Here is a 17,300-nt window from a genome sequence, read left to right on the forward strand (position 1 = left end):
GCTGTAGGTGACCCTGCTTCGGCAGGGGGGTTGGACTAGATGACCCACAGAGGTCCCTTCCAGCCCCTACCATTCTGTGATTCTGTAACATATTACACAAAGTACAATATGTGAATTAAGAATGAAGTTTTTTGTAAAGTCATGATGAAAGTAGCAGTCTTGCTGATGAAAGCATGTTGTTTTAGGTGCCGAAACAGAAGTACAGAATTTCAACAAAAACAAACAGAGTTTATGATATCACTGAAAGAAAGGTAAGGTAACAAGACTGTTTCTAAAATCTATTTAATATTGTCTCAACATCAGAAATGTATTTTGTAACAGCATTCATATAGTGGCTTGATTCATAGAATTGTAGAATGGTTTGGGTTGGAAGGGACCTTAAAGACCATCTAGTTCCAACCCCCCTGCCATGGGCAGGGACACCTTCCACTGGACCAGGTTGCTCAAAGACCCATCCAACCTGGCCTTCAACACTTGCAGGGAGGGGGCAGCCAGAGCTAATCTGGGCAACCTGTGCCAGTGCCTCACCACCCTCATAGGAAATAATTTCTTTCTTAGATCTAATCTAAATCTATCCTCTTCTAGTTTAAAGCCATTATTGCTCATCCTATCGTTACACGCCATTGTAAAAAGTCCCTCTTCAGCTCTCTTGTAGGCCTCCTTCAGGTATTGGAAGGCCGCAGTAAGGTCTCCCTGGAGCCTTCTCTTCTCCAGGCTGAACAGCCCCTGCTTCCTCAGCCTGTCCTCACAGGAGAGGTGTTCCAGCCCTCTGATCATTTTACTGGTGTCCTCTGGCCCCGCTCCAACAGGTCCATGTCTTTCCTGTGCTGAGGGCTACAGAGCTGGACACAGGACTCCACGTGGGGTCTTACCAGAGCGGAGTAGAGGGGCAGAATCCCCTCCCTCGACCTGCTGGCCACGCTTCTCTTGATGCAGCCCACAATACAGTTGGCTTCCTGGGCTGCAAGCGCACATTGCTGGGTCATGTTGAGCTTCTTGTCGACCACCAACCCCAAATCATTCTCAGCAGGGTTGCTCTCAATCCATTCTCCACCCAGCCTGTGTTTGTGATTGCCCTGACCCACATGCCGGACCTTGCACCTGGCCTTGCTGGACTTCATGCAGTTCATGGAGGCCCACCTTTCAAACCTGTCCAGGGCCCTCTGAATGGCATCTCTTTCCTGCAGCATGTCGACCACACCACTCATCTTGTGTCCTCGGCAAACTTGCTGAGGGTTCACATGATCCCACTGTCCATGTCACTGACAAAGATGTTAGTGTCAGTCCCAGTACCGACCCCTGAGGAACACCACTCGTCACTGGTCTCCACTTGGACATCGAGCCACTGACCACAACTCTTTGAGTGCAACTGTCCAGCGAATTCCTTATCCACTGAGTGGTCCATCCGTCAAATCTATGTCTCTCCAATTTAGAGACAGGGATGTTGTGCGGGACAGTGTGAAATGCTTTGCTCAAGTCCAGGTAGGTGATGTCAGTTGTTCTTCCCGTATCCACCAATGCAGTACCCCCATTGTAGAAGGTCACAGATTTGTCAGGTGCAATTTGCCGTTAGTGAAGCCACATTGGCTGTCACCAGTCATCTCCTTATTTTCAATGTGCCTTAGCATAGTTTCCAGGAGGATCTTGCCGGGCAGAGAGGTGAGACTGACTGGCCTGTGGTTCCCCAGGTTTTCCTTTTTACCCTTTTTAAAAATGGGGATTATGTTTCCTCTTTTCCAGTCAGTGGGAACTTCCAGTTGGAACTGCCACAACTTCTCAAACGTGATGGATAGTGGCTTAGCAACTTCATCTGCCAGTTCCCTTGGGACCCACAGATACACCTCATCAGGTCCCATGGACTTGTGCACGTTCAGGTTCCTTAGATGGTCTTGAATCTCATCTTCTATTAATTCTTACATTTATAATTAATAATATATATTTATATATTCTTATATTTATAGACCTGATCTTCTCCTATTTATCCTGATCTTACCCTGTTTGCTATTATCATCCTGGCTCTGATTCAGAGCCAATACATTCGGTTCTTAGGAAAATAATTTTCATGAACTGTTAGAATATGAAGGTTTTTGTGCATTTCGGTTTCTAGATGCTCTCTTTGGAAAGACAAAAATGCACTTGATTTCTGAGTTTAAACATAACATGGGAAGTTTTACGTGGATAGCAGTTTGAATGTGGTACAGCTGATAAAGACATTTGTGAAGAAGTGTTCTCTGTTTTGCTTCAGTATAGTTAATGAGCTTTAGTAGGGTCAAAATGCACACCCTTTTCATTCAATGGAGTTTGCAGTAGTGTAATACAAGTCACATCCATTCCGTAGTGTGACTGCCTTTAGGGTTCTTTTTTGAGGACTTTTGAACATAAAACCTATCTCTTCATGCAGTCTGTTCCTTTCTTTAAGCGTATTCCTTCGTGTGGTTGAGTAAAAGCCTGCTCACAGGATACGCAGTCATCTACAGGTGCTTATACGCTGAATTACGGAACAACTGTTTTTAGTTCCAGAACAAATTTCTTCAGTGTCGCTAGTATACATTTCTTTCCTCTGGTTACAACTATGGGAGACACAAAATTCTGGGGATTGCTTTCTCATGCTACTAAGCAAGACTGAGGAGTGGAATGTTTTGTCATGTTCCCTGATGCAAGCATGCAATTTAAATCTTTAAAGATACTGTGAAATTTTAGGTGTTGTTCTGAGTATTGCAAAATACCCAAGTTCTGTCACCAACCAAAATTTTCATTATTAAACACCCGGATTTTGTTGTGTGTCTTTATCACTATCTTGTTGGGTGTCGTGATTTAACCCCAGCCAGCAACTAAGCACCACACAGCCGCTCGCTCACCCCTCCCACCCCCACTGTAGGATGAGGAGGAGAATGGGAAAAAGTAAAAACTCGCAGGTTGAGGTAAAGACAGTTTAATAGGAAAGCAAAAAAAGAGATAATAATAATATTGGTAGTAATAATAATATGTACAAAACAAGCGATGCACAAATGCAATTGCTCAGCACCCAACGAACAATACCCATCTCATCCCCAAGTAGCGATTGCTGTGCCCCAGCCAACTCGCCCAGTTTATATACTGAGCATGATGTCATATGGAATGGAATACCCCTTTGGCCAGTTCGGGTCAGCTGTCCTAGCTGTGTCGCTAGCAAGCCAGGCCAGTGTGAGAAGCTGAGAAGTCCTTGACTGCGTAGCAACAACTGAAAACATCAGTATGTTGTCAATATTATTTTAATCCCAAATCCAAAATGCAGCACTACACCAGCTACCAGAAAGAAAATTAACTCTATCGCAGCGGAAACCAGGACATTGGATTAGGGAATTACTCTGTGAACAGGTTTTGGGTTTTTTTAATTGTTATGTAGAATCTAACACTGGTTTGCTTCTCAGTATGTAGTAAAAGTGCAGAAAGGAGAAAAATCTGGAAAAAAGAAGCAGCTTCAAGTGGCTTGTGGGGAATGGGGTAGACCTATTTGATAGTTTTAGTTTCTTGGGTGAATTAAAAACTGGTCATGGGCTTAAAAAGAAATGTGAATTGATACTTAAATTGTACAGGCATAAAAACTGATGACTTTTGTACCTTCTGTGAGTACTAAAGTGGTCTGTAGTCATGTTTTTTTGCTTTCTCTCTCATTTCCAGTGCTTTTGCAGCAACTTCTGCTATAGAGCGTCTAAATATTTTGAAGCTCAAATTTCCAAAAGTCCAGTATGGATGCGAGAAGAAGAAAAGTAAGTATAACCTTATACACTCAGTACTACTCAGTAGACATGACCGTGTTAGTTTAGAGGGCAGGTCAACTCCTTTTAACTTTAAAATGTACTTGCTATGATTGGGTTTTTATAAACCATACGATGTACAGGGTGAATTAATCTTATCCTGTTAAAAGAGATTTTCTAATTTTAGCACAGCAGTTGGCATTGATCTTAAGGTTAGACTTGTGAATGCTTGCACCTGAGAGCAGGCTATAACACCAAGAGGTTCTTTATCCTGACTAAAACTCTCATTTCAGATTGTCCATTTCCTGCTTTTACTGCAGTACACATTTTGAAACAGTGTGATGCAGTCCATGTTCTTAGCTTAACATAAACTTGCAAATAATGAATTGAGCCAATGGGTGTCACTGTTTAACAATAAGTGCTTGCCTAGAGAATGTTCAGCTGAATTTATAAAGCTTTTGTTCTCTAAGACACTACTTTTCATAGTCTCCTGGTTTTCAACAAAAGAAACTAGCTGAAGTTATATGTGTGAGCTTGGTTTCAGACTTCAGTTGTATAAAATACCGGATCAATGAGAGAAGAGGTTTAGAGCAGCCTGATCTGATCTGAGGGATTCTAGTAGGTAAAACTAGTCTCTTCATTAAATGTTTAAGCAAACTTACCAGTATTTTTGAGCTATTGTTTTGCTATCTTTCAAGAAAGTACTTCTAAAATCTCCCTTTATTCTTGACATCGAAAGTGTATAGTTCTGATGTGCCTGATGTAGTTAATTATTTATGCTGTGTGTTGGGGTTAGGTAGTATTTTCAAAAAACAAACAAAACCCCAGATGGTTCATGGCTAGGCGTGTCTGTTTGCACAACCACATACATGTGCACACACTGATAAATGATTACGCATTAGGATAGCTAAAATTCTTTTGGCAGAAAAGATTACAACCTCCACTTAAACCCTGAAGAAAAATTATATAGAGTTAATAATTTAAGTCATTGTATGTTACCACCTTTAGTTTCCAAACTCAACTCATTCATGTAAGTGGTGCAGCTTTCATATTTTTAAACCTGTGGGGTTTTCTGAATACTGTCTGAGAGATGTTAGTGCATTAACTTGCATTTAATGCATGTGTAGAAGGTTTTCTTTCATTCATAGGACAAGTGAGTGAGGATTTGAACATTTAGTATTGGATAAAATGAACAGGATTGTGATGCTGCCTCATAACTGAATTGAAGCAGATTAACTGCAAGGAGAGCTTTGGAAAGAAACCCATCAGAATTTGTTTAGTTATGGTTCTTATAGTTTCTGGACACTTTTGAACTCCATTTTCTTTAAGCAGTATAACATGATGGCCTAATTTTTAACACAGTAAAGTTTTAATAAGTAAAGGTATCCTCAATATTCAAATTTTTGCATTAATTTGGAGCATTTTCCTATAAACAGTCCAGGACTATTTTTACTATAGGAACTTTGTGACCTGTGAGGATCTTGGCATGTTTACTTTGTTGGAGAGGAGACCAAAGGGTGATCTGAAGGCAGTCTACAACTACTTGGAAAAAAGATTACAGAGCCAAATTATTCTTGGTTGGTGGCAGAAAACTTAACACAAGGGGTGATGGCCACAAATTATCGCGTGGGTAGTTCAGGTTGGACGTTTGAAAAAAAAAAATGCACGAAGGTTAAAGTGGAATGAAACAAGATAGTCAGCAATGTTTTGAAATCTCCGTCTTTGGAGATTTGCAAGATTTAAACTTCATGAATTCGTGGCTGACCTAATCTAGTGCTGATGATAGCTGCATTACAAGCAGGAGGCCAGACTAGAGACCTCCAGAGGTCCTTTCTGACTAACATTTGTGTGACTTGCTGATTCTGTTAAATGTTGTTCAACATAACAGCATTGTACTGCAGGCATGTGAGTCATGCTCTGTGAACACGTATGTATAAACCTGGTCTCACCAACCCTGCTTTAAACAGAGGATGTTGGACTAGAAGATCCTCAGATGTCCCTTTCAACCTCAACTATGTATTTTATGTATTAATGTGTATTTCAAGGGCATTGATTTAATCTTCATTCCGTATCTTCTTTTTGCAGACCACCAGACATAGAGCTGCTGAAGGAGGGACAGAGGTACACTGAATGGGATTTTTCTTTTATTATTATTATGCGGGCTTATAGTTAGAAGTGGTAGCATCATATCAGGTGAAAGGGGAATCTTTGATTTCCTGTGTTATACACAAGGCCTTATTAGAACCCACACAAAGGATTATTTGTCTTGTTTGGTTTTTTCCTTTGTGACTCTAAAACAGCATATTTGATCTGTATGATTTAGTGTACAGCTGCTCTTGGCCTGTATGTCTTAATTGAGCGTGTTGAAATCTGAAACAAATACATTGTTTGTACTTTGCATATTTTATATCATCTATTCTTTATAAAGCAGATGGTACGAATTATATGTGATGAAAGCTTCTGTACTTCTTGATCTAGAACATCTGTATCAGCTAAGATGAAATCACGCTATTCTGTCATCTCTCTGTACCTTGCTGTGTATTGGGACTTTTTGTTTGTTTTCTTTTGCAACACATGGCCGTTAGGTGGCAAACTTACGTGTGCTAAAAACAGCTCTGCTGTCCCCCTGATTTTAGGGTATCATATTCGAATATATGTTAAGATGTCTGTCTTCATTTTAAAATTGCATTGTTCATCATGCTAAGTCTCAAGTTATTCTGTTGTCTTTAATAATATCTTGTTCACTATTCTTTTCTGACTGCCAGTAAGCAACTGACAATTCACTTCTCTAAACAGTGTCTGTACTTGTCATCTTGATTGCAGAACATTTCAACTGTTTGGCTTCGAGATGACATTTAGAAGAGCAGCCATGATTCTTAAAGCAAAAAAAGTACACTTTTATTATGGGGGAAAAATGCCTTATCTTTCTTTTACGAGAATGAAAAGCTGTTACAGGTAACACCCATTTCTTATTTTGTTGATAGCTTGTGTTTTCTGTTACAGTGGACAGTCTGGAGAAGAGGTGAAACTACGTGATGAAGTAATTAAAGCTTCTGACATTGAAAATCCTGGGATATCTTCAAATCCATGTGAATCTCGTTCTCATGACACAGCCAGTGACAGCAGTAGTGACACTGAACAAGAATTTGTTTCTTCTGTCCTACCAGGAAGTCAGTCAAGTTCAGCCAGTTTTGCACAGCAATTGCACAGAAAGAGCATCCTCCAAAAGAAGCATGCTCAGAAAGTCTATTCCAACCCTATAACTGAAGACTCAGATGTGGTAGAAGCCACTGAACAACTATCTAATTGTAAATTAGATGCTCAGGAAGAAATGTATGCTTGTTCTGATCATAATAGAATAACCACAACACCTTCAAAAAATACTACTCTAGGGAAATCAGGTGCTTCGGAAAACTGTGAAAACACCTGTAGTGGTTCAAAGATAGTTTATCTAGGTGTGAGCAAAAGAGGGGCAGAACATCTTAGAAGAACGCTAGCTAATTCAGAAGAACATAAAAAAAATGAACTGAGGGATCCTGTTAATTCCAAAGGCAGTTTATTAGAAGCGCTTAAGCAAACGTTTATGGAATGGAGAACTGAGGAAACCTTAAAATTTCTCTATGGCCCAAACTACACTTCTTTATGCTCATCAGAATGCGTATCATCTGCAAACCAAGAGAATGAAGAACTTGATGAGGATGACTTAGATGCAGCTGATGATCTTAACACTGTTGCTGTAGGGGAGTCTGAACACAGTGTGAACTGTTCTTTACCTTTCACAAGCCCAGGTGGAATAGTTAAGCCTGTGCCTAGTTATGAAAAGTTAAAAGAAGAAACAGAGTTCCTAGAACTCCGAGTGAAAGAGTTCTATAAAGGAAAGTGCATCTTGGCCGAAGAGGCTGTGACAGATGCACAAGCAGAGGAACATACAAGAAAAGACAAAGTAAGTGTCCAGGCTGTATAAAGCCTGTCTTCAAAGAATTATTCCAAGCTCTTTGTTTCTGTCATCATAAGTGGATATGGGCAAGGTAGTATCAAGCTATTAATGTAAAATAGTAAAAGGAAAGTTAGATAGATTCACAATCCTATAAGTTGAGCAATCACATTTTAGGTTGGTAAGTATGAATTTGTATGACTGTTCGGGACAAATTCAATTCTGATAGCTGTCTTTCTGTTTGTGAAGTGTGAAGGTGAGGAAGGTTTATGTAGATGAAACAATCTTGTCATAAGACAGAGTAGACTTTGGGTGAGGAGGGAACATGTTTGGGATTTTTTTTTCCCTTCCCCCTTTTATTCATTAAGTAAAATTTTTATTTAATGATTTTTTGCCTTTTATTCATGACAGGGTCTCTTGAGTAAGAAGAGATCTCTGACATTGCTTATTGTTAAAATTCTCTCAGTGGGACCCTGCTGATTTGTTTGGATATGTGCTGCAATCTAGACAATTTGGAAGAAAACCTCAGGAGGATTTGCAGACTGCAAGAAATAGAGCGGTCTGAGGTTTTACCCCCTCCAAGTCCCACAAACCAGGTGACAGCAGCCGGGTCTTCTTGTCACTGCTGTAAAAACAGTATGCTGACTTGGCTGGGTAGGTTGTACAGCTTGAACTGGCATATGAAATTGCTTTTGCTTTTGAAGTTCAAGTGTGATGTTAGCATCAGAGGGTATAATTTTCATAACGCTGCTGCTTGTAAAACAAAGCTATTACGTTGCTTCTTGGAAAAAGCTTACTCTGAATTAAGTTTTGAAGGAGTTTACCATTAGTTGAATTAAAGTATATAGCATAGGGAAGGGGAAAAGTAGGTTAACTAGCAAACTTCTGTCCACTAAGAAATTACTGGTTGGGTTTTTTCTATTCAGAGATAAGAGTTTTCTTCTGTTTAAATGTTTATTGGTAAGCTGTGACTATTTTGATGCATTGACTTTAATTAAATACTAGGTTATAGCTGTTAGTTTTTTCTCTAATACAGGATGATCAACAGGAAGATCTCACCTTCCCACTTGTTGATTCAAATGCACAAATGCAGATTAGAAGGCGAATCGTCCTTGAAAAACTGAGAAAAGTGTAAGTATCCTTTACCAAGCTGGAGTTGGTACTCTTTCATCATCGTTGTAAGAAACAAACACACTGTGTGAAGACATTCTGGCTTTTTCTAGGTGACCTCAGTCATGATTTAAACCCATTATCGCCATAAAGAACTTACTAATTTCTGAGATAGTTATCTGCGGTACAATTGCAGATGTTAATTTGCACAGCCTGCTGAGGTAGATGTCAGAGTCTCACTACTAAGGTGTTCTCTGGAAGAAACCTGTCCCTTCCTACAAGGATTGGAGCTTGCAGTTGACAGCTTTCCAGGCTGGCATGACAATGTGTTCCCACTCTTCAGTAGCTGGCAGAAGTCAATGCAATTGTGCTATTACACTGAAAATTTCTGTCATTTTTGGGTCTAAATGTTGGTATAACACATGGAGCTTAAAAGGAGAATATGTGCTTAAAAAAAAAAAAATTCCACAGCAACTCCGTTATTTATCATTCTCGTTTCTCTCAGTTATCTGGAAATCATAGAATCATAGAATGGTTTGTAAGTTGTTTAAAAGCAGATTCTGATGGACATAAAATATGAACTATTTAAATAGCTGTATGTAAGAACTGCTGAAGTCTAAACTGAAAAACTTCAAGTTGATTGGGAGGAGTGCAAATACTTGTCCTGTACATGAAGCATACTGTTACTGGTAAATCTACACAGAAGGAAGTGGTGTTTTCAAACATCTTAATAGTTTAAGCAGAGGTCTTTCTAAAAGAATTTCTAGTTTATGTTTGGATCTCTGGTATCAGTATGCCTCTAGCTGCAACCATTAAAGGCCCTCAGAGTTGAATCTTGTAACCTTCCAAACACCAGACCTTTTTCACATATGTAAAAGGGTTTTGGAGTCCCACAAAAGAGATCAAGGCATCTCTGCTGTAGCTGTTAAAATTATTAAATTGTCAAAGTTGAGAGGACCTTGAAAATACTCCTGTTGTTGAGGCAATGCAGATAAATGAGTGTTTGAAGGCCATGATGGTCGTGTTTGTGAGGGGTATTTTGCTTTTCTGTGGTTGTACTTTGTGTTAGCAAGCCAAACTGGATTTTTCAGAATATTTTTCTTAGCTAAAAAAATATCACAACCAAAACTCCTCCCCCAAAATCCAAAAAAAACTCCGTTCTGTTTCTCTCTACTTGCAACAAGTGTGTGCAGGCCACAAACATGGAATCAAATCATGCTGCAAAAAAGATGGCTGTCTCTTATCTTTCTGTAAGTGTCGATGTCACATAGATTCGAAGGACTAATACTGTATAGTAAAGCAGTTTCTCTGCTCCTTCAGATTTTTCCACAAGTTTGTCAGTCATTTCCAGCTTCTAGCAATATTTCTGTTGAACTTAGAAATCCGGTACTCCATGAATAGAGGATAAGACAGGATGTTTTTTCTTAGTTTCTTCAAAGGTTTTATTCTTTATGAGCACCTTCTTTAGTTGGTCTTTTTAAATTTTATGAGGTGATACAGCAGTCCTGTCACACTCAAGTAAGAGAGACAATTTTCATTGTGATAAAGCAATGATTTCTTGGTGTATTCAGATCAAGTCAGTGGGAATATGAACATGTCCAGCATCCTAAGAGTCCTGCGCTCAGTTTTTGTAAAACATGCAGTGATGTAAAGGAGAACAGAAATCTTCATTCTTCCAGCAATACTGATGCACCATACGCATATATGCATATGCATATTCCAATGGAAATGTATGCATATTGGATATTTCAATGGAAGAGGATATTAACTATTAAGTAAATAAAGGTAAAAGTTTCATCCTAAATGTGAAAAACAATGCATGTTATTTCCAGAATTTGGGAATACTGACTACTAGTTAAACAGTATGTGTGGTTGGTTGTGTGCTGTATCAATTTTTATACACAGTCAAGCAGGGAGGTAATCTGTCTTTTTCCTTCTTTTGAATTTTTCTGATTACCCTACTATCACCTTGATTCCAGCCATCAGGCTTACAGTGGAGTGCTGTTTCTTTTTCTGTTGTGAGTCTGAGGTTAGCAGATATATTCTCTGTGCAAACCTCGTTTAGACCTGTAGTTTCCTTTTGTATTGTAATTTTTGAACCAAGTAAATACAAATATTCGAAAAATTTGAGGCCTGGAATTCTAATCCTCATGATGTAAACGCTTTGATTTTTTTGGTGAGAATGTCTTGTCAGAACTGAAATGTGAAGTTAATAGAGTATGCATGTAAAGCTATGTTTAATTTCTTCTTCACGTTCACACTGGACTGGAGCTGTTTATTTTTTAAAAACAACTGTTGTAAAGTGAAGGTGTTGCCCAAAGACCACTCAGGAATCTGAAATGTAAACTACAGGCCTGATCTGCTGCACAAAAGTCAGTTTCTTTTATTTAACTTCCATGAGCTTGGGTGGAAGTCTTACTTGAGCGGAAATGAGAAAGTGAGGAAAATGTATATTGACCAGGGTCTTTTGCCTTCTAGATTACCTGCAGTTTTGGGCCTTCTTCAGATTACTCCAGGTGATGTTTATACAGAGCTGAAAAATCTTGTCAAGACTTTCCGGTGAGTATTGGTCTTTATTTAGAGATTCTTCTTGATTGATTAATTAAACATGTTGTTGAATGATTTCTGATTTGGGCACAGAGGGCTCCACTGCAGATCTGTCCTTTTCTAGCCATGTGTTTGTGTAGGTAGTGTCACATTCCCTGTGGACTAATAAGTCAACCCTTTCCCTGCTCCTGACGGTGGCTAGGTCACCAGGAGTATTTGTAGATTTTTGAAAACTAGGCCAGCGATCTCTGGAGGATGATGATGAGTCTTTTAAAGGTTCTGCTACCTTGTCGCCTCCTATTACGTGTTGAGTTTCTGAGATCTGTCGCTTTCTTTTGCTCTGTCTGCCTACAGCCGGGCTAAATGGTTTAATGTGACTAATAATTGTTACCACAAACTAGCCAGGAAGAAGGTCCACTTTGACCTGTCTTGTTTGACCTATCTTGTTCCCAATTTCAAGGTGAAGTAGATCTAGTAGGCACTTTAGCACCACAGATGAAGATTCTGCTTCAGTCAGAAGCACTAAAGACAGTATTTGGAAACACTGGGATAAAGGAGGGAAGACATAATAGTGGTAACTTCTCTGAACATTTTTAGGTTTTCTATGGGACACAACTCTCAACTTGGACCTAGATCATGTCCTGCATCTTGAAGTATTGTCAGGAAAAGGAGCAACAACAGTTGCTAACTCTGTGTATGTTGTCAAGCTTGAAATTTTCCCCCAACATCCCCAACCTGCATAAGGTTTACATGTACATTTTCCAAAACTCATTCATGTAGCATTTGCAACAAGGAATATAGGCTTTGGTGAATAGAAACCCAGCTTTACCTGATTCCTTATGGTTTATCTAATGTCTGGAAGGATGCCACTAAAACACAGATCTCTATATGCGGGATTTCTCACTATGGAAGATAGTATTTTCCTTTCTGGTGACTCTGTGCATCTTTTGTGTAAAAGAATTGTTAGTGTTTGAACTTGATTCTGTAATTGCTGTCTTTTAAGGTACAATTAACCTTTTATTATAACAACAACACTGAAACCAGGGAAGATTTTTTGGTTATATTGGAGCAGCATGCATATTCTATGTATATACCTACTATTTGAATGAGATTTTTGTGTCTTAAAACAGTTCTGTTGCTCTGCAGTCTAAATGCTTAACAAGTCACTTTAGTTTATGGATTAGTAGAACTGGAAAAATTACATTTGGTCTCTTTCAATCTACTTTTGTATGATTGATTGTGTAAAAAGTCCTGAAAGTTCTCAAAAGCAGAACTTCTATTTTAAATCATTTTTACTATTCAAAGACAATGTGGCCTGAATATGAAATTTTAACTGTACTTTGTGGCAAAGGAGCCTCTTGAAGCCAAAATGGACTTCTAAAAACTTTTATATATATATACACACACAGACACCTGTGGATTTACAAAATGGAACCAAATCTAGTTAATTTGGACTTTGATCCCAGTACCTGCCTCATGTAGCAATAATTTATCATATTTGAAGTCTCCCCTGATCTACTTTTGATCTCTGAGATAGCACCTTGAGTTTATTTTTAAGTCTTTTTCTCTAAGGAAGTAAGTTGAAGGTAATGGTCGCAAGTTCTTGGGGCTCTCTTACTGTGAAGATTCTAGATAAATTACTTGGAAATTAAGCATTTTGGGCAGGAGGTGGTTGAAGAAAATTGTGGGCACTACGGAGGAGTTTGTAAGTGCCTTTATATATAGCGCTCTCTCTAAATAAATGGAGTTTTATTGTCACTGATAGTAAAATAATACAAAAATACAGGAAATAGGGAAGCAGTAAAAACCTTTGGGCCCTGTCTCCTTCTTGCATTTCTGATACAGGAGGGTCTGTTGATAGACAAAAGCTGGGTCATGGATATTAAGATGAAGGCATAGGTTTGAATCTCCAGTTCTGTACGTAGGTTTACATTTAGTTGATATGAATGGTCTCTCTGATTTTAGATTGAATGCTTTGGCAGGGGGACCTGGGATAAATTTTAAACTGTATTTATGTTTGAAAGGTGTAGAAATTTAATGTTACTTTCTTTGTTAACGTGGTTAAAATGCTTAATGACTATGGAGGGAGCACCGACAAATGCTAATGTCTTTCCTGCTTTTTGTACTGGAAATATTTCAGGCTGAAGAACTTGCCAAGGAGGGTAGGAGATAAAACACATGGCTGCAGTAGAGCTTAGCTGAAGAAGGGTAAAAGAGCGTGTGGTGAACTATGCAACAACAATTTTCAGCTCCATTGGTTTTTAAAGGAACTCTTCCAGTTCAGCCTCCTCTGGGCAGCATTTTATTCAATCACCACTGCTGGGAAACGCACTAGAGGGATCTCAAGAGACATTTTAGAATGGTTAGAGCTCTTCCCAAACAAAGTCCCTCAGTGCCTGTAAGCTTTTGTTACGAAAACTGAGATGTCAAATAATTCTCCAGAGTGTGTAAGGGCACTTTGTTAAGAAGTCTCTGTTTTCAAGAGAAGATTAGCAATTTATATAAAAATCAAGGCTAACTGATTATGTTTGTGAAGGTGTAGGGGGTTTTTTTGAGCATAATATTTCATACTGAAAATAGAATTTCATCTGTATCTTATGGTTGTAAGTATTTTAATTCCTTTTATGGAACTTATCATTGACATTGAACTCTGCCAATCAATGTGATACAGTGTTTCCTAAAAATGTGTTCAAGACTTCTTATTACAGCTTTGTCTTACCATGTTTCCAAGACAATATTTTAGCTTTTAAATATGTATCGTGAGTATATGTTATCTAGTATATACACTCAGTAATAGGCTTTTACTTATTACCCTTGTTAAGTGGAATTTTAGTTTCTGGGTTTCAAGTCAATCAGCAATACTTTGTCATAGACAAGGTTCTATATGGGAGTGTGAAAGTACCAGAACATTAATGACTTTGTCTCAAATAAATGGGCTTATCTTGAAGAGAGCCTAAAGTTATAATAGTAGCTCATTTTTGCTGGTTGTCATCAAACTAAATTATGCTACAGTACTCGGAGTCCTGCATCCAGCTCTGTAGCCCTCAGCACAGGAAAGACATGGACCTGTTGGAGCGGGGCCAGAGGACACCAGTAAAATGATCAGAGGGCTGGAACACCTCTCCTGTGAGGACAGGTTGAGGAAGCAGGGGCTGTTCAGCCTGGAGAAGAGAAGGCTCCGGGGAGACCTTACTGCGGCCTTCCAATACCTGAAGGAGGCCTACAAGAGAGCTGAAGAGGGACTTTTTACAATGGCGTGTAACGATAGGATGAGCAATAATGGCTTTAAACTAGAAGAGGGTAGATTTAGATTAGATCTAAGAAAGAAATTCTTTCCTATGAGGGTGGTGAGGCACTGGCACAGGTTGCCCAGATCAGCTCTGGCTGCCCCCTCCCTGCAAGTGTTGAAGGCCAGGTTGGATGGGTCTTTGAGCAACCTGGTCCAGTGGAAGGTGTCCCTGCCCATGGCAGGGGGGTTGGAACTAGATGGTCTTTAAGGTCCCTTCCAATCCAAACCATTGTATGATTCTATGATAAATAAATATGTTGCTCTTTTTTCAGGGGGTGGAGGAGATGACTAAATTGGTGTAGTTGAAGCCTAACGTAAAACAATCTGTGCTTTGGTATTTGCCTGTGCTGACCTGAATTAGTTAAACTTCGCTGATCTCAGTTTTGGAAAAATTATAGATAGCTGAGGTCCCCAAAGTCACAGCTTTGTCCTAATCCCATGAAGTCATCTTGCTGCCTTACAGAATAGGCAAATAGCCAAACAGGTCAGATTCTTGAACTGGAGTTAACATATGCCTACACCTGGGAATCTGGATATGTGAACAAAAAGCCTGCTTCATTTGCAAAGATGCTGATAACCTCTCTTTGCAACATAGATAAATTGTAAAACAAACAAAAGAAAATCTTCTCCATTTGGGGCACATTTTTTCTTTTTCTCTCAGTGTAAGAACATGGATGTACTGAGTAAAACTGAAAGAGAGCAAGCATGGGCCCATTCAAAGGAATGTTTTTTTTCACCCAATGCACATTTAGTACCAATAACTCATTGCTACTAGCTATTAGTCAAACTCATAGTAACATATTAAAAATTGAGCTCACAGATGACAGTGTATTCTCATTGTAACAATAAGCAAGCTTCTCATAAAGGAAATAACACTTGACTATAATTTATAAATAGATAGAAAGAAAAATATATGTTTAAAAGATTGTTTTATATTAACCAGTTACATTTTCTTACGTCTTGTTCATAATACCTGATTCTAGGTACCTTGTTAGGGGATAACTATTTAGCATAATAATTCTGGTGTCCATCTGCCATTCCCCATTGGACAGTGTTCCTGTTTTCAAATTGTTTCCTAGAAATCCCAGGAAATGTAATTCTGCTGAGGAAAGGGTGGTGAGCTACTGCATTGCTGAGTTTTTCCTATAATTTCAAGTGGGTCGTGGTCCTAGTTCAAGTTCTTGCACAAAGCACTGAGGGATGTGTTTAAATCTGCTACCACACCAGGCACTGTTTACAAATCAGGCCATCGTTTGCTAATGGAGTTCTGCTAGCAAAATTTGCAGCTGATGGTGATTAAATGGGAAGACAACTAAAGGAAAAGAAGTAGAACCAACTGTGTATGCTCTTTTTCTATCATTTTTGGGTTTACTTTTTTTTATTTACTAGTTACTTTAGCTTTGGACTCCCCTGTATTCCTATAACTTCTGTAATAGAGTTCACTTTCTTTGCAGACTGAGCACTAGTCGGTTATTGGGAGGTCATTTAGGATGGAATTTTTATGCCTCTTACTCTTTAAGCATTTATCGTGTCAGCTTCTGCCACTTGGATCTGTCTGCTCAGTCTGAGCTTCTTCATAGAGTATTAAAACCGCTGCATGGGTCCTGCTGCCTGCTGGATGGTGGAAGCAGTCAAGTCCAGCTGCAGTGCATCTTGCTGGGGTGAACCACAACACACACAAACTAGCAACTAAGCGACCCACACAGCTATTTGTGATCATCCAACCTTCTGGGCTTACCTGTCCTGCCCTACAGAAGCCAAGAAGGTAGAGACATCCTATTTTGAGAAGTTGCATATTGTTTTCTTTCTTGGGTAGGTGAGGGAGAATCTAGCAGATTTCTTTAACAGAAAATACTTCACTGCATAACTCGGATCATATACACAAAGTTTTGTAGAGTTTTAACATTTCCGCATTATATGTTTATGGCAGAAATCTAGTGACCTCTCTTTGATGGATTGTTCTGAAGTAACAGCTTTGGCTAGAGACAAGACAAAGAATTAATGAACCTTTTTTACAGAGGACTTGCACTTCCCCTGTTTTCTGAAAGCTTTGCTCTTCAGAGGCCTTGGTGTTGACACACAGCTTGTTTTTGAAAGTGACTGCCCTTCCACTGCTCCTTATTATTTAAGGCTTTACACCTGTAGGTTGCTAGCTTTAGTCTGATCTGCCTGAAATGGTTTTTTTTCTTTTGTTTTTTTTTTTCAGCTGCACAAGTGCTTGAAGACAGGTGTTGTACTGAAAGGTTACTCACTGTGGAAGCCTGACTTGACTGGTCATCCAGTCCAGCGACACTAGTACATCAGCAGATCCATATTGCTGTATCCTGATGGTTATCTGTGTCTTTTGACTACCTCCTTCATAAATAGCATATTGATGGCAATGACTAGTGTTCAGACCTTGCCAATCAATACTAACATTGAATAAGAGTTAATTGACACAAATAACTGCATCTCTCAGTTTGTGTACAAGAATGACACCTTCCTGTGCTCTAATCAATAATAACTCCTTGTAGAGCATTGAAATAAAGCTGCTTTCTGTACTTGACAGAGTTTTCCCAGGTGGCTTGGAGCTGTCTCTTCCATTGTGTCTCATCATAGCAGATTAACTGGAATGTTACATATGAATTGCTTGTCAAGATGATTCCATCAGGCATTTCTTGGTAGTGTTTATCACTGTCATCAG

At 39.1% G+C, this 17,300-nt stretch overlaps 1 protein-coding gene across 5 annotated transcripts in view; it reads left to right on the forward strand.

Annotated features, from left to right (window-relative positions):
• The window catches only part of RPAP2 (RNA polymerase II associated protein 2), a 69,649-nt gene that overhangs the window by 3,740 nt on the left and 48,609 nt on the right, over positions 1-17,300 (forward strand). For all 5 annotated transcript variants that reach the window (XM_075424906.1, XM_075424911.1, XM_075424909.1 and 2 more), the window contains 6 exons: positions 186-251; positions 3,661-3,749; positions 5,823-5,858; positions 6,741-7,680; positions 8,708-8,802; positions 11,260-11,340. In XM_075424906.1, coding sequence (XP_075281021.1) covers positions 186-251; positions 3,661-3,749; positions 5,823-5,858; positions 6,741-7,680; positions 8,708-8,802; positions 11,260-11,340 — 1,307 coding nt within the window. The remainder of the gene's footprint in view (positions 1-185; positions 252-3,660; positions 3,750-5,822; positions 5,859-6,740; positions 7,681-8,707; positions 8,803-11,259; positions 11,341-17,300) is intronic.

The sequence above is a fragment of the Opisthocomus hoazin genome, chromosome 6 (genome assembly GCF_030867145.1).
Source record: "Opisthocomus hoazin isolate bOpiHoa1 chromosome 6, bOpiHoa1.hap1, whole genome shotgun sequence".
NCBI lineage: Eukaryota > Metazoa > Chordata > Aves > Opisthocomiformes > Opisthocomidae > Opisthocomus > Opisthocomus hoazin.